We start from the raw sequence: 24,331 nt of genomic DNA, 5'->3' as shown, positions 1-24,331 counted from the left end.
TCCCTATGTGTTTAGTGAAAGTGCTATTATTCTAGTACACTAGAGACTAACCGCACTAGTTCTTTAACGTAAAGGAACTTAATAGAACAGAACAAAGTAGGTTCTTAGTTATTTCTAGAGATTGTGTTCATTCTTTTAAAATTTAACTGAACTGATCAGAGACTATCGTGAGTTCATTGGCCACATTATTTATTTGGCACGTTTGTTTAGATACAAAAATGAACTAAAAAAGAGCACCCAGAGTGAAATACCCATATAATTTTTGCTAGAATCAAGAATAGACTCAGCAAAACAGTAAAGAGGTCCCTAAAGTCATAGTATTCAAAAAAATTTGCTTTTCTTTAGTACTATTCTACTTTTTAAATAGTTATGATACAGGAGAGGAGGCTTGAGAATGTATTTAACATTACAAGGCAAACTTTGTAAACTCACTTTACAAAGTTATGACTTCATAAACTCACTTTACAAAGCTATAACTTCAAGAAAAACACATTTTAAAGTCCAAATTCAGATCTCAAAGCAGTTTACCCACAAACACTTAAACGAAAATAATGTCTCATTTGGTCCTATAATTTTTCTCAGTATTCATAGCATCAGGTGAATCTATTTTCTTTTTTTTTTTTTTTTTTTTTGAGACGGAGTCTTGCTTTGTGGCCCAGGCTGGAGTGCAGTGGCCGGATCTCAGCTCACTGCAAGCTCCGCCTCCCGGGTTTACACCATTCTCCTGCCTCAGCCTCCGGAGTAGCTGGGACTACAGGCGCCCACCACCTCGCCCGGCTAGTTTTTTGTATTTTTTAGTAGAGACTGGGTTTCACCGTGTTAGCCAGGATGGTTTCAGTCTCCTGACCTCGTGATCTGCCCGTCTCGGCCTCCCAAAGTGCTGGGATTACAGGCTTGAGCCACCGCGCCCGGCCAGGTGAATCTATTTTCATTTCAAATTTCATGACGTCAGAAAAATGACTTAATCTATTATTTCAGTATCTCTTATGTAAAACTCATAATAAGCAAATCTAATTCTATCAAATATGGCTTGATTAGTTTCAGAGCTCCATATAACTAGTTCATTGCCCTGTATGTCTGGTTTTTGAGATTGTCTTTGGAAGGATCTCTAAGAAACCGGTAACATTCTGGTCTTCTTTATATCCCCAATTATAGATGTCAGCTGCTGTAGTTTGCGTACAGATGAACTTTTCAAATACTTCTGACTAATTGAAGCTGCAGAAATACATAGATGTTCTGAACACTTAAACATAATTATCTTAGACCCTTTGCCTATCACCCAATTCATGATAGTGATATTGTCATCATACTGTTTCTGTCACTGTAGTGTTTGTTTTGAGCTACATGTTGTCTGTATTAATAGAAGCGTATTTTATGCATACTGTATTAAATATTGGGAAAGCAGATGAGTCACTGGAAATACAGGACAAATTATATTTTGACCTCTTCAATTGAAAATTTTATATTTCTGATGGAAAGGGGATTTTGTAAAGTTTGGGAAATTTATCTATCTGTTGTAACTTCTCTTTATGTCATGACATAAATCTACTATCGTTAATCGCTAAACTTATCTAAGGCCCCCTATCTCTGTCTAGTCCCTGTCTAGCATGATGCAGCAGCTGTGTGAGCCCCACGTGGTGTCTTTGTGTTGTTATGTTTGGCCTTGTCCATTCACTCCTTTCTGCAACAGTCTGAACATTAATTGCTGTACTGACTTTTTTTTAAGCCAGTGCAAGGTTTTGTATGGTGTTTTTATACACCAGTTTGGTTAAAGTACCTTCAGCCTTAGATCCTTACTACTGTGTGGGGAGCATACAGAAGACTGACTAATCCTGAGAGCTTCCCTGGGTGGCTCTTTTGGCACAGTGATGGATTTCCTCTAAACGTTTTTTCAAGAGATCTTTTAAAGTTTCTGAATGTGATTAAAAATTAACATGCACTTTTTAAAATTTTTATTCTTTTGTATTGCAATTTTTATTTTAGTTTCAAGGGGGTGCATGTGCAGGTTTGTTACCTGTGTATATTATGTGATGCTGAGATTTAGGATATGAATGATCCTGTCACTCAGGAACTGAACATAGCACCCAATTGTTAGTTGTTCAACCCTTTCCCCCTGCCTCCTTCCCCTCTCTGGTGGTACCCAGTGTCTGTTGTTGCCATCTTTATGTCCATGTTTAGCTCTCACTTACAAGTGAGAACATGTGATATTTGGTTTTCTGGTCCTCCGTTTATTTGCTTAGGATAATGGCCTCCACCTGCATCCGTGTTGCTGCAAAGGACATGATTTCATTCTTTTTATGGCTGTGTAGTATTCCATGGCGTATATGTACCACATTTTCTTTATCCAGTCAACTGTTGATGGGCACCTAGGTTGATTCCATGTCTTTGCTATTATAAACACTGCTGCAGTGAACATGCGAGTGCATGTGTCTTTTTGGTAGAAAGATTTTTTTCTTTTGGATGTATACCCAGTAGTGGGATTGCTGGGTTTTATGGTAGTTCTGTTTTAGTTCTTTGAGAAGCCTCCAAACTGCCTTCCACAGTAGCTGAACTAATTTACATTCCCACCAACAGTATATAAGCATTCCCTTTTCTCCACAGCCTCCTGAGCATCTGTTGTTTTTTGACTTTTTAGTAATAGCTGTTTGGACTAGTGTGAGATGGTATCTCATTGTAGTTTTGATTTGCATTTCTCTGATGATTAGTGATGGAGTATTTTTTAAATATATTTGTTGGCCACTTGTATGTCTCATTTCTGTATGTGTCAGTTCATGTCTTTCATCCATTTTTTAATGGGGTTGTTTTTTGCTTGTTGAGTTTCTTGCAGATTCTGGATATTACCCCTTTGTCAGATGCATAGTTTGTGCATATTTTCTCCCATTCTGTAGGTTGTCTGGTTACTCTGTTGATAGTCTCTTTTGCTGTGCAAAAGCTCTTTAGTTTAATTAGGTCCCACTTGTCAATTTCTGGTTTGTTGCAATTGCTTTTGAAGACTTGGTCATAATGTCTAGTTTCTTGAGGGTTTTTATCAGAAAGAGATGTTGGATTTTATCGAAAGCTTTTACTGTGTATATCGAGATGATCATATGTTTTTTGTTTTTAATTGTTTACATGGTGAATCACATTTATTGATTTGTATATGTTGAACCACTTTGCACCTTAGGAGTAAAGACTACTTGATCATTAACGTGCTTTTTAAAAACTACAAGTATACAATAATCAGTGTTTGGAGAATGTATCAGTAATACCAGTACATGTAACTAGATTTTGATAAACAGGTATTAAAGTTTAACTCTTAAGTCAAGCTTTGGGTTAGATTTGTTACCATTTAAAGGAAATAAGTATGGAGCGCATTTTTACAGGATAGCCTTAACATGGGGTTTCTTCCTCTCAATATTCTCTTGACTTCAAAGTATAATTATCATTATTACATTTCTCTTTATACCATGAGACCATTAAAATGTATAACAATTTTTCACTTCTCTGCCTTGATTACTTTCTGGAATTAACAAATGATAATGTGAATTACTTTTACTCTTTCTTGATTTTGGAGATGCTTACTGAAAGTAGTAGAATAGTCTGCAAAACTTTTAGAAGAGTAAAAAATGTAGGCTTAAAAAAAGTTTAGTCTTTGTAAAGCCTGTAGTAATACAGAAAATAGAATGTCTACTTTGTGTGGAATTTATGTAAGTAGTTACCTATTAGAATAATGCATTAATAGATCACATCTGTTTATTTGAAATATGACCTCGCATGACTGCCTTGACTGTATTTGAGATGACCAACTTGAAATACCCTTAGAATTTAGTTCTTCCCTTTTTCCATTTAAATGACAAGCAAAAATGACTGGGCACAGTGGCTCAGCCCGTAATCCCAGCCTTTGGGGAGACCAAGGTGGGCAGATCACCTGAGGTCGGGAGTTTGAGACCAGCCTGACCAACACTGGCGAAACCTGTCTCTAGTAAAAATACAAAAAAAAAAATCCAGGCATGGTGGCACGTGCCTGTAATCCCAGCTACTCGGGAGGCTAAGGCATGAGAATTGTTGGAACCTAGGAGTTGGAGGTTGCAGTGAGCTGAGATCGTGCTACTGCACTCCAGCCTGGGCAACAGAGCAAGACTCCATCTCAAAAAAAAAAGACAAGCAAAAATGTCTTTTTTGTGTGTGTGAGATTGATCAGATTAAACACCACTAGCTTTAAGAGAAAGCCAGTTCATTAACATTCATACAACACAGATTTAAGCACCTATCAGTTACAGGATATAAATTCTCCAAACAAGGAAAAGGTTGCTCCCCTGAAGAAGCTCACCCTCTAGGAGAGGACGTGGAGAAGTAAACACATTATCATAATTACCGTGGAAGGGGCTGTGGTTGAAGTAAACTCTTGGCACTATTAGGGAAGCTCCCCTGAGGAAAGTCTGAGAGTGTGAGTGGCAATTAAATGATGCTAGGGGAGGGCAGCCTGGCAAAGTATCTTCTCGTTAGAATAAACAACATGCCCAGGTCCTTTAAAAAGAGGGGAGATGAGACAGGCCCAGAGTCGTGGGGAGGTAGGTGGGCGGGCAAAAAGGAGGGAGGAAAGTACCAAAGGAGGGATGAATGCCAGATGCCTTGTAGTTGCCTGATCCTGAAGGAGTTATAATTTATGGTAATGAGTTTGGACTTTATTCTGAGCGCACCATTAAAGAATTTTATGCAGGCACATAACATAATCAGGTTGGCCCTAGAAAGCTCATTCTGATTTAAGAATACAATGGAGAAAATAATTGTATTCTGTAATGTAAGATGTTATAAAAATCACTTTTCTTTCTCAGAGAGTGCTTTGTCCAGTTTTCCAAAATCCAGGGTTCTTGAAGCCTTTGTTAAGACAGGATCAAACAGGAAAGGCATAGCAAAAGTCCCCGTCTGGCTCCCTCAACTTGGGGAACTTACAGTGATTTTTGGAAGTTTTGAGGCACTTGGAGCATAAGTGGAACTCATATAGCCATGCAGTGCGAGTTCATCACTTCCAGAGAAACAAAACAGGTAAATGAAGTGCTCATTTTTTAAAAAAGATATCAGACAAACAATTTTTTATTTTCTGGTGTGAATGTCTGATGCATGTCAGGGCCTTCATTTTAAAAGAGCACCCTGCTCTTTGCTGCTCTGTTTCTTAGGGTTGTATGAAATGGTGGTGCTACATTAAGACTAGCTTTACATTTTGCCTTGACATCAGTGTTTGCACAGAAAGATTTTATGCAGTTTGCAAGGCTATTTTCTTTCTTTTTCTTTTAGAGATGGGTTCTCACTGTGTTGTCCAGGCTGGTCTCAAACTCCTGGGCTCAAGTGATCCTCCTGCCTCAGCCTCCCACAGTGTTGGGATTACAGGCGTGAGCCACTGTGCCTGGCCTGCAGTGCTGTTTTCTTTGGCATACTTGGGGACAATTCCTTAGAATTAAAATTGTCTCTTTTTTTTTTTTTTTTGAAGGGCTTTAGCTTTTAAGGGTTTAAAAGTGTCCTCCTCTATAAGAATTCACGTGATACAAGAGAACAAAGCAAAGGGAGGGTATGAATCATATGCTGCATGCTCTTCTAGATGGCATATATTTTCTAGTTAGCGTGTTTTCCGTTTTTTCTTTTAAAAACCATTAAAATAATTTACAGTGATGAGGTTACAGTGTACAGCAGTATATTAGAAAAATGTTAGACCAAGAATACAAAAAGCCAGAATTCATTTCTGGTAATACTATTAACAACCACTCCTTCCCATTAAATGACATTGGACAAATCCATTGACTTTTCTTCACATAAATTTTCTTATTTTAAAATGTAAAATTAGATCATCTCTAATCGTACTCCCAATTAGGGAGCATATCACATGATCAAGAGATTGACATTAACAACCCTCCTAAGAATTAAAGCACAGATAGAAATTTCCCCAGTTGTCAGTGCTCTTCACTAAATTATGTTGCACTCTTTGTTCAAACCAAGTCTAGCAAAAGCCAAGTTGTAACTGCCTTGGACTTAAAGGTTCAGGTTCACATGAGTTCTCTGTTTACTCTCAGAATTTGAGAATCACCAAAGTTGTTTTATTTTTGCCTTTGCTTTAATATTCTTATTTCTTATTATCTATTTTCATACTTTTCTTCAGCAATCAGTAAAACATTGGCCTATACAGGCAGTAAAGGAGGAGAAAAGGCTAAGACAGGCCTTCTTACACCTTGGACTTTTTTTCTCCTTTCTCTCAAGTAATATAGGGCTATTCTTTGGGTATGATTTTCATGTCTGTCTGGAACATAAATGTCAAATTGAGTTTGGAAGCATAGAGAAATCAAGCTAACAAAATGCCTAAGTGACATAGTACAATTCAGTGCAACATTTCCACATTGTAGCTACTGCCCTAAAATTAACCTTAAGCTTTGCACAGAGTAGAAAATACATGTAACTTTTATAAATGCATTTTTAAAAATCTCAATATGATTATATCATATTGTTCTATTAAGAAAACCAAGGAATACCCTAGAAAAGGAGTATCCTTTTAGTACCCACCCCAGAAAAAAAGGTAATGGAGATGAGGAAGAACTTGAGTGAAAGGCTTACTGATTTCTTGCATCTGATTTTGGCTCATACGAGTCTCCTTGGAACATATGACATCTTTAAAAATTACTTAATCCACATTATCTTCATCATTACAATCACTTACATTTTATATATGTTTTCACTGTTACCAAGAGGAAATTACTGGTCATGAAGGTAAACCCTTCAGAGAAATGTAACGATTTTACAGCTCTGATGTTGGAAGTATTTAAAATTTAGTTGAGATAACTTACTATATACAAAAGCAAAGCAATACAAATACTCTTCTAAGAGTAACTATAGTAAAGACTGTAGGTTTGAAATAAGGATATAGGACGAAGAATATGAACCCTCTCTCTAGATGCACAGGATTTACATTCTGGCTCTACCAGTCATCATCTGTGTGACTCTGGGCAAGTTACTTAAGTTCTATAAACCCCAACCAGCTTGGTGATACAATTATTAAAATCTCTTTTAAATTGTACCTTCCTGACATGGTTGTTGAGAGGTGTTAGCATGTCTAATACCTAAGAACTTCTCAATAGATGTTCATGATTGATAATTAAGTGTAATGGCATTTCTCTGGGCAGTCTTAGAGAATGTGTTCTAACTTGAGCTTTGTGTAGAAATTAAAGTCACTGATTGATAAAGCAGTGATGGATATTGATAGTAAAAGAATGTAGAAAAGGGCTGAAATTTTAAAGATGTACATGAGAAATAGAGAATGGTCTAGCCAGAGCAGAGCACAATTCAAGGGAAGAATGTGATGTAAACACATCCGTAGTTTATTCTTGTGGCATTTCCATATTCTCCATGACTTCTCCAAATAAGTCATATGTATTCTGTGTTCTTGTCTGTAAAATCATTGCTATCTTGAAATGTAATTCATTGAATAGAACACTCGAAAGTTGCTGGATACTATGTTGCACTTGTTGAAGTCAGAATAAAAATACACAGATGAATCTTTAACATTTTATTTGGGAAGCAAGACTGCAATTTGAGATACACAGACCAAGTGGTCTTTGTTATGTCTGAAGAACAAGGAGGAGGTTGGGAGTTTTATTAGAAAGAGAAATCTTACGTATTGTTTTAAAAGAAAGCTCACTGGCACTAGAGAATTTCTTGGGAACTGGCAAGATCTGACTGGTGAATGATGGTGGTAGGTGAAACCAGTTTTAGAGTCATGGCAAGTCATTTCAGCAGCTACTACATAAAACCGGTCTTAGGGTTGCAGCAGGCGTTTCAGCACCAGGGGTTGTGGAAATGTTAATTCTTGGGTCAATTGCTCTGTGCCGTGAGTGCTTTTTCACCCCGGCCCTCAACCCTAATTTAGTTGGCTACAACAAGAATGGCCCAATTTGTATAATCAACTTTCACACACCTTTGTCACATAATGGACCTTTAATGGCTGCTGTCTTTCTTCTGTCCTTTTCGGTTTGAAAATCATTCTCCTAGCTAGAGAAGACTAAAGCAAGATAGGAGTTGAGTTTCTCTTGCTTTTTTAATTTTTTTTTAATCTATTATTATTAGTTTTTCTTCCCAAACACGTTTGTTCTTGCCTTGTTTCTCTTCCTCTAGGAATAGGTTTTTAAAAGACCCTCCATGTAATTTTTCATAGGCTGTGAGCATTCTGGATTATATCATCACACCAGCATTCACACAGGCTCGGGTAACTTTCTCATTGACCTTGACTCCCTGCTCCTTCCATTTCAGTCCTTCCCATTTTAAAAGCTCTTTTTGTTGTCATATTGGGAAATTATTAGCATTTTGAGACCAAATGCAGATGCTCAAAGGGGATGGACTACATAACTCTGAGAATTTGTACCTAAGGATCCAGGAAATGGTGTCATTACTAAGGGCGTTGGAGGTGGAAAATGGCATTGGTTTGGAGGAGAAACAATTAGTTTCAGCTTCAGAAGGATAATTGGAGGTGACCTGTCAGGCAGTTGGAAGGTAGAACTAGATAAAAAGGTGAGAAACCATAACTTGGTAAGATTTAGCAGTCATGTGACCTTGATTATTTAACCACAAACATAGATAAGATACTGGGGGCGCAAAGCTGAGAAACACAAAGAGTGACCACTGGGAGATAACTATGGTGAAAAAAATCAGGAGGGAGCTGCAGAGCTAATGAAAACAGATCCTTCAGAAAAGGAGGAGTGTATCTCACACATTAGGTCAAGACCAGCAAACCAAAAGTAGTTCTAAGAGCATTTTGTAATTAAACCTGACATCACTGATGTGTCAACTCTCTGTGGCATTCACGTTGACATCCCCCCAAGCCACATCTGTAAATCCAGAGTAGTATCAACTAGAGACATAAGTGTAGGAATGAGCACATTTCTTCTTTCCTCTACTTGGGTTCCTTAGTTTGTGACTGTGTAGCACAGAGTGCTGCAAGATCTCCAGCCACAATGGAGAGTTCAAAACTGAACTCCAAGCAGCTCCAACATAGTATCCAGCTGAATTTCCTAAGATTCTCTGTATCCCTAAAGGTCTGGAAAGGTAAGACAATGTGGTATAGAACAGGAGTGCCACACCAGCAAGTGGCAGGCTAGAGGAAGTCTTAACTCTGCCTCCGGTTAAAGTGTAACCTGAACAAATCACTTAACCCCTTTCTTTGGGTGAATCTCATTCATAAAATGAAGAAACTAGATTTGTAAGGGCCTTTCACTCCAAAATAATCATATTATTTTAATACTAAGACTTACCCTCTTCCTCTGTTCTTTTTTTTTTTTTTTTTTTTTTGAAGGGTAGCACACTATTTGGGGGAGTTTAAAAAGTCATCGTAGCCGGACGCGGTGGCTCACGCCTGTAATCACAGCACTTTGGGAGGCTGAGGCAGGCGGATCACGAGGTCAGCAGATCGAGACCATCCTGGCTGACACGGTGAAACCCCGTCTCTACTAAAAATACAAAATATTAGCCGGACGTGGTGGCGGACGCCTGTAGTCCCAGCTACTCAGGAGGCTGAGGCAGGAGAATGGAGTGAACCCAGGAGGCGGAGCTTGCAGTGAGCTGAGATTGCACCACTACCCTCCAGCCTGGGAGACAGAGCGAGACTCTGTCTTAAAAAAAAAAAAAAAAAAAAATTGTCGTCTTCCTTTGCTTTAGAAAAGGGTCCTGCCGGTGTGGGCCCTGGGTTAGGGAGTTTTAGGGGTAGGGAGTGAGTCTTGCCCAAAATTTTAGTATTTACCTTTTAAAATCAGGCTGCCTCATTTCTGAATAAACTGAATGTATTGTCATACTTAGAAAATTGGTTAGGAAATTTTTTATATAACCTCTACAGAATTATATTTTAAGAAGCTTTGAGATTTCGATAGGTAAGGTGCTAGATATCAGCATTTAACCAGCAAATTCTGATTCTGCCACCTAATAGATGTCAACTCAACTTTGTAAATTCCAAGAAAAAAGAAAATTTAGTGCCACTAATAATGGAGTGGCTTAAATCACTGATTCAAATGATACTGCAACTCTGGCATCCAGGCTTCTAATGGGAAAGATGCCTTTCACAGGCTTTTCAGCAGTGCTTTTATGTGGCAGACATTAAATGAAAGGAAGACGATGGTAACTGAATTTATGCTTTCATATACTTAATTAAACTGAAGCTAGGCAATCGGTATAACCAGAATCTAAACATCTAATTCTTGCAGATGAAGCCATTGGGCAACCAGTTAGTATCCAGAGGAAAGAAATGTTGGTCTTGTATTGGTTTTAGATTAGTAAATATAGTAGTGGCCACTTGCTTCTCTAGAAGAGTCTTGGTTAGGAGGTGCAGGACAAGATTAAGGTTTTAAAAACATCTCTACCAAATTAGAAAAGTAATATTACAAGGACGTAGGCCTTCAGGCTTTCATATGAGACACTAGATTTCAAAGAAAAGAAAGATGTAATTGAGATCTGACTAGGGTATTCTACAAATTTTTTATTTGATCCAGTTTTCTAAGACATGTTAGAAGAAAAACTAACATGGCACATATTTTCCCTCTGTTCCCCCAACTGAAGATAACAACTAACCAGGCTGATTATCGCACTAAAATCCTACCATCTTTTATACCTCCTTGCTGCTTACATGGTTGCATGTAAATTCCTCTTTTCCGTTGTGCTGAGCATGAGCATGAATTTTATGTGTAGCAAGACTGAAATATTCTCCACAACAAACTTTTGTTCATGCTTTTAGATGTAACATTTTTTGCACAGGGCTTTGTTGCTTTTTTTACAGAATCCATTTTCCAATTAATAAATAACATTATATTAAGAGAGTCTTCTTTTTACCAATTAGGTCAAAGTCCTAAAATTTTAAGACTCAAACCCCATGGTTTAGAGCGAACTGATTCACAAACCATAGGTGACTTTGCTACAAGAAGAAAGGGTATGTACTTTAGCACCGCATGTGGTATGGGGCACTGGGAATTTATTTTGTAATGTTCTTTTTTTTTTCTAAAAGAAAGAAGAACCTTAAATACTATTGCTGTTGTAAATAAAACTTTCCAGCACATTATTTCTAAAGTGAATGCTTCCCACATATGCCATTAACAGCATGTTAAATATTTGATAATATGTGATATTCAGACTTGTCCTTTTGCATTATTCTTTTAACTTTTTAGACAACATTTTATCCTTTAAATTTGTGAACTGTTTGTGATTTTCTGTTGTCTTCTGTCTTTGTATGTATATGTATTCTGTTCTGACACAGAAGAATCATTTCCATGGATTAATTGTGCCATTATTTAAAATCTGACAGCTAAACTGCTATTAGCCTTTGGTTGTCAAAAAGTAAAACATTAACAGTTAAAGAAATACTTTCAGTCAGTGGAATATTCTGTATCTGTCTATTTTAAGAATATAGAGAAGCAAAATGGTTTTAGCTAAAATTTAATAAGTTTATTTGGTCTTCATTATATGTGAGTTGACAAAATACTTATGAGCCTCAATGTGTATGGTCCTTTAAAATGACCATTCATTTTATAGTGTAATGGTAATTATGCCATAATTGATTAAAATTGAACATACATGGGCAAAGACTATAAATAAATCTGGAAAGATGAAATTTTTTGTTAAGAGTGGCAGAATGAAACATAACTGAAATATTTACCTAATATGTTTAGGTAGTCTCCTAAAATATCTAGTATTAAATAGTATTGTTTTAGTTCTTTTGCTCACTCCACAAATTTCTGAAAAGATCTCAGTTTTGACTTTAAGAAAATGGCTAAGAACTCTGGTATATACTGGTTTAATTGTCTACTGCAATGTGAGGTAAATAAAGATCACTTATAAATGGAAATTATTATTAGCATTTACTTAATTGTATATAATTTACCAAGAGATTTGTTGGTTAAATTACACTAACAATTTGAAGTAAAATAATTGTGGCCTTTTTTCAGAGTAGAGTTTGGATCTAAAGATATAAATACTGTTTCGTTTTGTTTGTTTCCAGACTGGGCATGAATTATTTTAAAAGATTCAAACATTTTTTTGGTTTGGGGTTTTAACAAAGTTTTGTTTTTAATAGTTTCTATGCATCATTTTATATATATATATATATATATATATATAGTTATATACTTCAGTATTGAAGAATAGGAATGATTTTACATAGATGATTAAATTTCCTTATAGAGTATGAAATTGGTGAAATAATTTATCAAATAATGAAACGTATAAAGCAACTATAGAGAAACTGGGTCACATTACTCTTTCTTCATCTCATTTAGTTTATATTCATAAAACATGTACTTAGGCAACATGTTGTAATAGAGGTTTAGGCTTTGAGGTAACAATCATGAAACATTTGATTTAGCTTTTACCACTAATTACTTAGCTATGTAACCTTGGGCGAATCATGTAACATTCATGAACCTCATTTCATGTGTGAAACTAGGTGGTCTTAGGTTTGCTCTATCAAATATAGAGTTACAGAGAGAGAATCTTGTTTGTTTTCCAAAGTTCTGTACACTAAAAATCTCTTTTTCTCTTTTTTTTTTTTTCAGTCAAGCCAGCACCTTTAGAAATAAAACCTTTGCCAGAATGGGAAGAATTACAAGCCCCAGTTAGATCTCCCATCACTAGGAGTTTTGCTCGAGAGTAAGTCCTTTGTCTAAAATATGTAGTTTGTATGAATAATGTGACTATCTAGAATTGTTCATTATCCTGGAAAACATCTAGAATAGTGGTTCTCAATGGATGATCTGAAGAGCCCCCTTTTTAGGGGTTCTGTGAAGTCAAAACCATTTTCATTAATATATTAAGATGTTATTTGCTGTATTTATTCTCCTACTGAGTGTACAGTGGAGTTTTCCAGAGGTTACATGATAAGTGATGATATCATTGTGACACCCAATAGAATGTGTGTGTTTGTGTACTACTTGTGTTTTAAAAATATGTCTATTCTCATTTCTAATGTGGCAAAATGAATAGGTACAACTCATGTAAACAAAAATTTCTTGGGATTCTCAATAATTTTTAAGAGTGTAAAGGTTTATGAAACCAAACATTTCTGAGGATTACTAATCTTGAAAATGTGGTCATCTCTTGTGGAGATTATTTAACCGAGACTTATTTAAATGTATATAGGGAAATGAGAGGAATTTATGAAGTTACAAACCTGCGTTGAACATATATTCATGTTTTACGTGTGTATATATTATATATTATGTACATTATATATTATATAATATATATTAAAATATATATAGTTTTTTAAAAATAGAAATTCTTGTCTTCCGTTTTATGTCTGTAACTTTCTACTTATCACCAAGTCACTGGTAGTGGGTTTTTTTTTTTTTTTTTTTTGGCTTGTTTTACACAAAATATTTTGCTGTCCAAAATATACTTTTATAATACAGTTATAAATATTAGTTATGTGTTTATGCACAAAAATTATGTCATTATAAATTTGTACAATGAATGATTGTAAACATAAGGGAATATTTCTGAAAGAATGCAGACTATCATTTTTATTTGGGGAATAATTTTAGGTATTGTTGTCAAGGCTTATGTTTGTGATAACATGTTTCTGTAATTAGCTCTTCTAGGTTTCCCATGTCCCCCCGACCGGATTCAGTGCATAGCACAACTTCAAGCAGTGACTCACATGACAGTGAAGAGAATTATGTTCCCATGAACCCAAACCTGTCCAGTGAAGACCCAGTATGTAAAGTTTTAACTTCTCCTTTTCTGAGCAGCCCTTTTCAGTCAATTCAAGCTAGAACTGTTCTGTCTATAAATTTTATCCTCATATCTTTATATACTTAAGAAAAAGCAATAAAAGACAACTTTTTAAAAGCTTATTAAAAATAATGTCATAAACTCTAAAAACAATAAAAGGTGAAAGTAAACTGTAAATGAGTTAAAAAAAAAAAAGGTTGCCTGGCACAGCAGCACAGCCCTGTAGTTTCAGCTGTTTGGGAGGCTGAGGTGGGAGGATCACTTGAGTCCTTGAGTCCAGCGGTTTGAGGCTAGCCTGGGCAACATGTCACCCCATATCTAATTAGAAAAAAAATAAAGTTTTCAGTTATATGTCATTTAAGAGATACTTGATTTTTGCTACTCTTCAAGAAAATACACTGGCAGCATTTTATAATATAGTTCTCTAAGGCCATGTCACAGCACTCTAATGGTGAAATGGTCTTATAAATAAGTAATATACCCTTAGATAGGTGTAAAGATTAAATAAGACCTCTTATAAACGTAACATGTTTCAGGTTGGCTATACTATCATAAAGCATGAGAATTTTCTAATGGTAGTGAGCATTTTGTTCCTCAGAAATCAGGTAGTTGCCAGAAAATACTTAAAATGTTTAAGAATACAAACCAATTTTAATTTTAAAAAATATTTGGCTTTAGCTTTTCCTTAAGTCAGATTTAATGTTTGCTTTGTTATTTGTATTTTAGTAGATAAGTATATCTGTTAGGATTACATTCCCCTCTGAATAAAAGAAAATAAATATTCGTGACTCAAGAGAGAATTTTCTTTCTTTCTCATGGAAAAGTCTTGAGAGAGTCAATCCAAGGCTGTTGTGGCAGCTCTGTTCCATAGAGTCTTCAGGGATTCAGACCTTTTCCAGCTCTCCGGTCTGCTTTCCTTGGGTGTGGCACATATGCTCATTGGACAAGATGACGCTCCAGCCAACAGAGTCACATGCCAACTCCAGGTGGAGGAAAGGGAGAAAAAGAAGGGTATAGCCCAACTGCCTCATAAGGACAGTTCCTCAAAGCTGCTGTATACAAACCATTAACCAGAACTCAGCCTGTGTGGCCACACTGAGACACAAAGGTGCTAGAAAACATGGCCTTAGATCCGAGGAACAGTGAGCCCACCTGAAAATCCCATGCACATGGGAGCGGGGAGAGCAGGTATTGAGGGACAGTCAGGCCATATCTACCAGGATAAGCAAATACTTAATGTCAAAATTTGGAATGAGTAACATTTTAGTGGCCCTATATTATTTAAAATAGCCCTATTTAGAGGTATAAAATAGAAAGCCCAATTCTATCAATGAATTGGTTTTTCATCCTTTATAGACTTTAGGCAGAACCAGGTTACTTACAACTATATGTTGTCAGGAAACATAATTAAGTGATATGAACAACTTGATTTTGTGCTTAAATTACTTAACTTTAAAATATTACCAAATCTTAGCCAGGCACAGTGGCATGCGCCTGTAGTCCCAGCTACCCAGGAGACTGAAGCAGGAGGATCTATTGAGCCTAGGAGTTCACACCCAACCTGGGCAACATAGTGAGACCTCGTCTATAAAACTTTTTTAAATATCAAATTTATAAAGTATTCAAAAATAATATAATCAATATATCAATAATATTTTCACTGATTTTTCAAGGCAGGGTAATTTTTATTGACTTTTGCTTTTGTATTCACTACTTTTCAGTTTATTATTATTTAAGTTAATTAGTTTTCCTCAGTATAGTAAGTTGACTCTAGTAAAACTCTAGATCCTAAATTCTCGGTCAGAGTAGATATTGTCACCTATTTCTAACTTTGGGTAGTTAAGTGAACTGTTTTTTTATTTTCAAGTAGTTAGAGTATTTTCGGAGGTACTGAAGACTGTGTCTTTTTGCCCAAAATAGTAAATAGCCATAAAAAATTTGGAAAGGCCCATATAATAGGAAAGTTTAAAAATGTGATTTGTCATAGGTAAGTGTTAGATGAAGGGAAAAGATGAAGAGTATTACAATCAGAAATCAAAGGAAATCAAAATACAATTTTTTTTTTTTTTTGAGATGGAGTCTCGCTGTGTCGCCCAGGCTGGAGTGCAGTGTGGCCGGATCTCAGCTCACTGCAAGCTCCGCCTCCCAGGTTTACGCCACTCTCCTGCCTCAGCCTCCCGAATAGCTGGGACTACAGGCACCCACCACCTCGCCCGGCTAGTTTTTTGTATTTTTTAGTAGAGACAGGGTTTCACCAGGTTAGCCAGGATGACCTCGTGATCCGCCCGCCTCGGCCTCCTAAAGTGCTGGGATTACAGGCTTGAACCACTGGCCACAAAGGTACTTTTACTTGCCACCAGTAGAGGTGTCTAAATAAACACAATATAGTGAATTTCTTTTTTTTTTTTTTTTTTGGAGCCAGATTCTCGTTCTGTCACCTAGGCTGGAATGCAGTGGCATGATCTCAGCTCTCTGCAGCCTCCACCTCCTGGGTTTCAAACAATTCTCCTGACTCAGCCTCCTGAGTAGCTGGGATTACAGGTTTGCGCCACCACTCACGACTAATTTTTGTGTTTTTGGTAGAGATAGGGTTTCATCATGTTGCCCAGGATGGTCTCAAACTCCTGACCTCAAATGATCTCCCTGCCTTGGCTTCCCAAAGTGCTGGGATTACAGGCGTGAGCCACTGCACCTGGCCTGTGATGAATTTCTGAAGTACTTAGGTCCTATGTATTAGAAAAAAGCACAAATGACCCAGGAGGACATACCTATCTACCAAGTACAACAGAAAAGTCAATTCCATCTCCTCATGCTGCCAAATACAAGGACTCATCATAGTCCATTGAACTCTCCCTTAGAAAAGAATATGAGAATTATAGCAAATATTTAACAAACTTCTTTAATTTTGCATCAAAACTCATGCATTATCAAGTGAATTCTGAATGTGACACCTGAAATTCAAATGATGGTAAACCATAACTAAAGGCATACATATTGTTATGTGATAATAACAACAAAAATATGTTAAATGATTTTACATAATTTTTTAAAAATCTAGGCCAGGTGTGTTGGTTCACACCTGTAATCCCAGCACTTTAGGAGGCTGAGGCGGATCACCTGAGGTCAGTAGTGTGAGACCAGCCTAGCCAACATGGTGAAACCCCATCTCTACTAAAAATACAAAAATTGGCCAGGTGTGGTGGCAGACGCCTGTAATCCCAGTTACTCAGGAGGCTGAGGCAGGAGGATTGCTTGAATCCATGAGGCAGAGATTGCAGTGAGCCAAGATCAAGCCACTGCCCTCCAGCCCAGGTGACAAAGACTCCACCTCAAAAAAAAAAAAAAAAAAAAAAAAAAAAAAACTAGCACTACTGGTTTGTTGTTTAATTCAAAGAGCACTTATAATACCTTATGGAATCTTAGAGTTTCTCTAAACTGTTTTGGGAAAATACTGGGTGAAAGGCTAGAATACAGACAGGCTGTTCCCACTGGAGATTAAATCAAGAGCAAATAGACTTCCTTGTAGACACACAAATGTTAACAATACTTAAAGATGGAAAAATGTTCAGTTCTAGTAATAGCAGACATAAAATAGGTTAACTAGCCACCCTGAGAAATTCTGTTTAGGAGCAGCTATGCAGGTCTTTTGAATTTATGCATTTCTTTTATAGCCTTGTAATACTGTGAACACTTCTAGATATTTCTAATCAGAGAAATGGAGGTTATGGGTCTTTCATTGATCACATTTGAATATAGAATTTTTTACACACTCATGGCTGATTTTATGTGACAATGATATATAGAGTCATTCGGGTAAAAAATTTCATGATGATTTCAGTTTCTCCATGAATTAGAAAAAAGGGAGGGATTGCTATTTATATCGAGGACCAAAACTTGCTTACATTTTTTGTGTTCTACATGTTATTTTTGATTTTTTATTTTTTTCAGACAGAGTTTCCCTGTTGCCTAGGCTGGAGTGCAGTGGTGCGATCTTGGCTCACTGCAACCTCCGCCTCCCGGGTTCAAGTGATTATCCTGCCTCAACCTCCCAAGTAGGTGGGATTACAGGCGCCCACCACCACACCTGGCTAATTTTTGTAGTTTTTAGTAAAGATGGGGTTTCACCATGTTGGCCAGGCTGGTCTCGAACTCCTGACCTCAGGTGGTCCGCCCACCTCAGCCTCCCAAAGTACTGGGATTACAGGCCTGAGCCACTGCACTTAACCGTTTTCTATATTTTTTTAATGTTTTATTTGCAGTAATTGTTAAATTTGGTTGAAAAAATCTGTTTCTTCAAATAGGAACATTACATTTAGTTGTGCAGGTTGTTTACTGCATAAACATACTGCATACCTGATTATATGAAATTCAGGCTATGTGCTGCTTACCACGCTGCACCCGCCCACAGCACAGAGCCGTGTCAACCCAGTGCAAGCACCACCTTTTAATAATTTGCAAAAAGGTTCCATACCAGCTATTAGCAGCCTTGCTACGAAATGAGGGAATAGTGTCAATATTTCCCTAGAAGTGTCTTTTCCCTAAGGCACAGTTTTTTCTGCTTAACCTAAGCAAAAAGAAATGAAGTAGCAACATAAAAAGAATCAACAGAACCACCAGATGTATGCAGTTTTCAAACTATTTTATTCATCATAACATGTACAAATTTTTAACTTTGTTAAATCATTATGGTTTTCTTCAAAAGTATGAGATAATATATAAGCATTAATATCAACAGTGCACAAGGATGAAAATCCCTAATGAGAAATACAGTCTTGCATATGAGAAGCCAAGAACGTTTCTAGATTGGGTTAAAAGGAGTAAGGCATGGAAACAAGTCACTTGTTTGAGCACATGTATAATAGAACCCTGTTGTAATTAGAGTGGAGGGAATATATAGGGACTTAGGTTCATGCCAGCTTTTCCTTTCTATTTAGCATTGATCTTCAAGTGCCTGTTTTTCATTTTTCTGCCTCAAGTTTTTTGTTCCTGTTGTTTATTGCTGTCATCTATCTTCCTACCTTCTTTACCTTTTTTTTTTAGAGAGTAGTCCTACTGTACAAATCATCTGAAATGGTTATTTACAAATTCCAGAGTTGTCTTCATTCTACTCTCTTTAAAATCTTAGCACTATTTTTGTCCAAAATTTTAATTCTTTTTAAACCCACAAGTTAGTATTATTAGTGCTCTTGTTATATAAACTATGCTTATTTATGTTTTTCTGCATGTTTAGTGGCTTATCACTTCTTCTTGTATCTCAGGTCTTCCTTAGGTAAAAATTTTCCTTCTCTCTTAAATATGTTCTTTAAAATGAATGCCTTTCAGGAAGGAAAAGATCAGGCTAAGGAAATTAAGTGGTAAAAAATCCAGTCGATTGAAACAAAATAGACTTAGCCAATGGAGTCAAATAAATTTTAGTGTGAAAGCCTTTAAATAAAATGCAGAAAGTTTTTTAAAAATTTAATTTGAAAACAAGGAATATAAAGATCCTGCAAATGCATAATTGAGTACAGATATAATTTTAATAATGTTCAAGTTGGGTTATCATAGCGAACTATCTCTTGATGTCTCAATCTTAGTGTGAACCAAGTTTAACTTTTGAAACTACGTTTAGCTTGCTCTAAGCTAGGCTTTAATCAGTTTTTTTTTTTTTTTTTTTTTGAGGCGGAGTCTTGCTCTGTCGCCGGGACTGGAGTGCAGTGGCCGGATCTCAGCTCACTGCAAGCTCCGCCTCCCGGGTTTACGCCATTCTCCTGCCTCAGCCTCCCGAGTAGCTGAGACTACAGGCGCCCGCCACCTCGCCCAGCTAGTTTTTGTATTTTTAGTAGAGACGGGGTTTCACCGTGTTAGCCAGGATGGTCTCGATCTCCTGACCTCGTGATCCGCCCGTCTCGGCCTCCCAAAGTGCTGGGATTACAGGCTTGAGCCACCGCGCCCGGCCTTTAATCAGTTTTTTAAGTATTACTTATTTTCTTTCTATCCTAAAAGGTTGTTTAACTTTTTAAGCTGTGTCCTCTTGAAAGCAAAGATTTAGGCTTCCATAGATGTCCAACAGTATGAGTGGTATGTCTGGTGAATGTCTGACCGTTGATTTTGTTGTCTAATACTTTCAGAATCTCTTTGGCAGTAACAGTCTTGATGGAGGAAGCAGCCCTATGATCAAGCCCAAAGGAGACAAACAGGTGGAATACCTAGATCTCGACTTGGATTCTGGGAAATCCACACCACCACGTAAGGTGAGTGACATGTGACATGCCTCTTCTGTGTATACAGTTCACACTTCAAACCTGAAGAATTATCTCCTTTGGGATAATTTTATTAAGTTATGTTTAATATAAATTTAGTCTGGTCTGCTACTTGATGCTGTCTCATAAATCACAAATAACATAGTTATGGAAAGTGATTTTTTTTTCCTTTCTGACGGTTAGAAGTTTTATACTTTCTACTCTTTTAGTGGTTACCATTGAAATAATTATTTAACAAATTGTTTTTTGTTTTTTTTGTTTGTTTGTTTGTTTTCTGAGACAGAGTCTTGCTCTGTTGCCTAGACTGGAGTGCAGTAGTGTGATCTTGGCTCACTGCAACCTCCGCTTCGCAGGTCCAAATGAATCTTCTGCCTCAGCCTCCCAAATAGCAGGGATTACAGATGTGCACCACCACTCCTGGCTAATTTTTGTATTTTTAGTAGAGACACGGTTTCACCATGTTGGTCAGGATGGTCTCGAACTCCTGACCTCAAGTGATCCACCCACCTCAGCCCTCCAAAGTGCTGGGTTACAGGCGGAAGCCACTGCATCCAGCCATTATTTAATGAATTCTAACGTTAACCGGTATAGTGTCTTTACTCTCCTTAAAATGTTCAAATTATGTGCTATTTTTATCCAAAATTTTAATGTTATCTTTTTTGTTAAACCCAAAAATTAGACAGTATTATTACTGCTCTTATTATATAACAATGTTTATTTACATTTTCCTACATGTTTACCAGCTTATCATTCCTTCCTATTTCTCAGACTTTCCTTCTGCAATAATTTTCCCTCCGCCTGAAAGGAAGGTGAAAGGACACTTCTAGGGAAATATTGACACTATTCCCTCATTTCGTAGCAAGGCTGCTAATAGCTGGTATGGAACCTTTTTGCAAATTATTAAAAGGTGCTTCTTGCACTGGGGTGACAGAGCTCTGTGCTGTGGGTGAGCAGCACATAGCCTCCCTTTAGAAGTGCCTTTAGTGGAGGTCTGTTGGTAATACTTTTTTTCAGTTTCTGTATAACTTAAATGTCTTTATTTTGCCTTCACTCTTGGAAACACAGTTTTCTTGAGTTTACAGTTCTTAACAATAATTTTCCCTCAGCCCATGGAAGATACTGTCCCACTACTGTCTTGCTTCTATTCCGATGGAAAAATTGCTGTCAGTCTAATTGTAATTCCCTTGTAGGTAATGTTTTTTCTGACTGGATGATTTTAAGGTCATTTCTATATCTTTGGTATTCTATAGGTTCACTACAATATGTCTAGACATAGATTCCTTTTTATTTATCTTGCTTAGAAGTGCTCCCTTCTTTTTGGATTCATATTTTTTATCATTTCTGGTAAAATCTCAGTCACTAATCAAATATTGCTTTTCCATTTCTAAAATGAAGTTCGGTTTGGGTCTTTTTCAAATATGTCTGGCCAATTTAATAGCTCCTCTTTCAATATCTGAAGTCCTTGGAGGTCTGAATCTGTGTATATTGTTTCTCTTCACACTCTCTACAGCTTGTTTCTTTGTGCGCTTTATGTATTTTTATTGCAAACTCATTTTGTTGAACATATCTTCTGAGGACCTAAATTTCCTCCATAAACTATTTGTATTTGCTTCTGCTAGGGACCAGGAGGTGCTACCACCCTAGGACTACATCACTTCCCTTCAGGGGTCCCTAGCTTGATGGGATAGTCTCAGTTTCAGCATCACCTCCAATCCTGATTGCATTTTTGAGACTGACATTCATCCTAAAGCCAACACCACGTTTACATTTAGAAGCTCACCACTCCCTCTACTTCTCTTATACTGTAGACATTTCACTTTCTAGTGAGTGCAGCAGTGCATTGATAATTTTATTTAAGTATCTATATCTTGTTGAATTTTCGGAATAAGAAGGCATCAGCTTATGTAGTTTGTCATTCTTGAAATATAACTTTTCAAAAAACATTTCTTGTTAGCTCTCAAAGTAAACACTGATTCATGTTCTCAGAGCTTAAGAGAAAGTCAAGCTTAAGTCGACAGGAGAATCAAGCTATGTTAAGATGAAACGGCATTTGCTGTCCCTATTTTATATGAATTTCATCTGTCATGGAAGCATTAGTTTGAATTCTTTTTTTTTTTTTTGAGACGGAGTCTTGCTCTGTTGCCCAGGCTGCAGTGCAGTGGCACGATCTCAGCTCACTGCAACCTCTGCCGCCCGGGTTCAAGAGATTCTCCTGCCTCAGCCTCCCAAGTAGCTGGGATTACAGGCGCATGCCACCGTGCCAGGCTAATTTTTGTATTTTTAGTAGACATGGGATTTCAGCATCTTGGCCAGGCTGATCTTAAACTCCTGACCTCGTGATCCAACCATCTCACCTTCCCAAAGTGCTGGGATTACAGGCGTGAGCCACTGCACCTGGCCTAGTTTGAATTCTTAAATATAATAATTTTAAATTTAAGGCAAAAATAGTATATAGTTAGGAGAGAGACATTTTTAGGTTGAGGTAGTTGATGTTATTTTTTGTGTATGACCCAGAAGAATTTTAAGAGTATTCATGGCTGGGCGTGGTGGCTCACGCCTATAATCCCAGCACTTTGGGAGGCTGAGGCAGGCAGATCATGAGGTCAGGAGTTCGAGACCAGCCTGACCAATATGGTGAAACCCTGTCTCTACTAAAAATGCAAAATTGGCCAGGCATGGTGGCACATGCCTGTAATCCCAGCTACTCAGGAGGCTGAGACAGGAGAATTGCTTGAACCCAGGAGGCGGAGGTTGCAGTGAGCTGAGATCGTGCCATTGCACTCCAGCCTGGGCAATAAGATCAAAATTCCTTCTCTAAAAAAAAAAGTATTCACAGTGCATGTGTGTTTGTGTTTTAAGACTGAGTTGTACTCAGAAACACTCCTTTATATGTTGGACTTTTTGTTTTTTCTTTGTGTTTTAGCAAAAGAGCAGTGGCTCAGGCAGCAGTGTAGCAGATGAGAGAGTGGATTATGTTGTTGTTGACCAACAGAAGACCTTGGCCCTAAAGAGTACCCGGGAAGCCTGGACAGACGGGAGACAGTCCACAGAATCAGAAACGCCAACAAAGAGTGTGAAATGAAAATATTGCCTTGCCATTTCTGAACAAAAGAAAACTGAATTGTAAAGATAAATCCCTTTTGAAGAATGACTTGACACTTCTACTGTAGGTAGATCCTCAAATGAGTAGAGTTGAAGTCAAAGGACCTTTCTGACATAATCAAGCAATCTAGACTAAAGTGGTGCTTTGTGGTATCTGAACAATTCATAACATGTATATAATGTGGGAAAATAGTATTGTTTAGCTCCCAGAGAAACGTTTGTTCCATAGTTAACACACTCGTAGTATTACTGTATTTATGCACTTTTTCATCTAAAACATTGTTTCGGGTATTCCCAATGTACCTTACCATAATTCCTTTGGGAGTTCTTGTTTGTTGTCACACTACTTTATATAACAATACTAAGTCAACTAAGCTACTTTTAGATTTGGAAATTGCTGTTTAAACTACAGTCTAACATTAAAATGAGAGGTAGATTCACAAGTTAGCTTTCTACCTGAAGCTTCAGGTGATAACCATTAGCTTATACTTGGACTCATCATTTGTTGCCTTCCAAAATGCTGAGGATAATGTATGTACTGGTGTCAGGACCTAGTTCTCTGGTTAATGTACGTTTAGTTTTTAATGGTGGAACTTTGTTATATTTTGTTAATTACAGTGTTTTTGGTTCATTGAGTGAAGATTCCGCCGGGTGGGATCTTGCACCTTTGAAAGACTGAATAATTATACTACCAAGAAAGCCTACAAATCATTGATGGCATGCAGTGATGATGTGCTCTCACACTTGTTAACATGTATTAAGTGTTATTTGCAAAAGGTAGATTATGTAACTAATCAGGTACGTACCAGGCAGTGATGTGCTAATACACTGATCAGGTTTAGACAATGAGCTTTGGTTGTGTTCTTGTTAGTCCTAATATTGGTTTTCAGTTTGGAATTAATAAAGCAGTTGACATTCACTGTTAGTTACAGCAACATACTGTGATTTTTAATTAGATAGTAATTCAGATTTATTACTCTAGAAATTCTGTCTTGATACCATAGTGCCCTTTCTATGATTTTTTTACTTAATATTCTTCTTGGCCTTATATTTAAATCCCTATGCAATTAATATTTTATATCTGCATTTTTTTTAAAAAAAAATAGATGTTATATAAGTGATTCTTATATGTAGCACCGGTTGCTCTTCCACTAAAAGAATTACAGATTTTGTACTGTGATTTATATTCACTGCCCCAATTCAAGAAATATTGGAGCCTTGCTACAATGTGAAATGTTAGCCACGGACTCCTTCCAACCAGATTT

General features: G+C 37.0%; 1 protein-coding gene across 2 annotated transcripts in view; it reads left to right on the top strand.

Annotated features, from left to right (window-relative positions):
* GAB1 (GRB2 associated binding protein 1) overlaps window positions 1-24,001 on the top strand; it is a 131,719-nt gene extending 107,718 nt beyond the window's left edge. Inside the window, exons 7-11 of one of the 2 annotated variants that reach the window (XM_023226001.3) lie at window positions 10,838-10,927; window positions 12,546-12,639; window positions 13,581-13,704; window positions 19,833-19,955; window positions 22,888-24,001. In XM_023226001.3, coding sequence (XP_023081769.1) covers window positions 10,838-10,927; window positions 12,546-12,639; window positions 13,581-13,704; window positions 19,833-19,955; window positions 22,888-23,046 — 590 coding nt within the window. In that variant the 3' untranslated portion in view covers window positions 23,047-24,001. The remainder of the gene's footprint in view (window positions 1-10,837; window positions 10,928-12,545; window positions 12,640-13,580; window positions 13,705-19,832; window positions 19,956-22,887) is intronic. The other variant, XM_023226000.3, reaches the window with a different exon arrangement.
* The last annotated feature ends 330 nt before the right edge of the window (window positions 24,002-24,331 follow it).

This window comes from Piliocolobus tephrosceles, chromosome 3, assembly GCF_002776525.5.
Source record: "Piliocolobus tephrosceles isolate RC106 chromosome 3, ASM277652v3, whole genome shotgun sequence".
Lineage (NCBI taxonomy): Eukaryota > Metazoa > Chordata > Mammalia > Primates > Cercopithecidae > Piliocolobus > Piliocolobus tephrosceles.
This window is presented reverse-complemented; position numbering and strand designations above follow the sequence as displayed.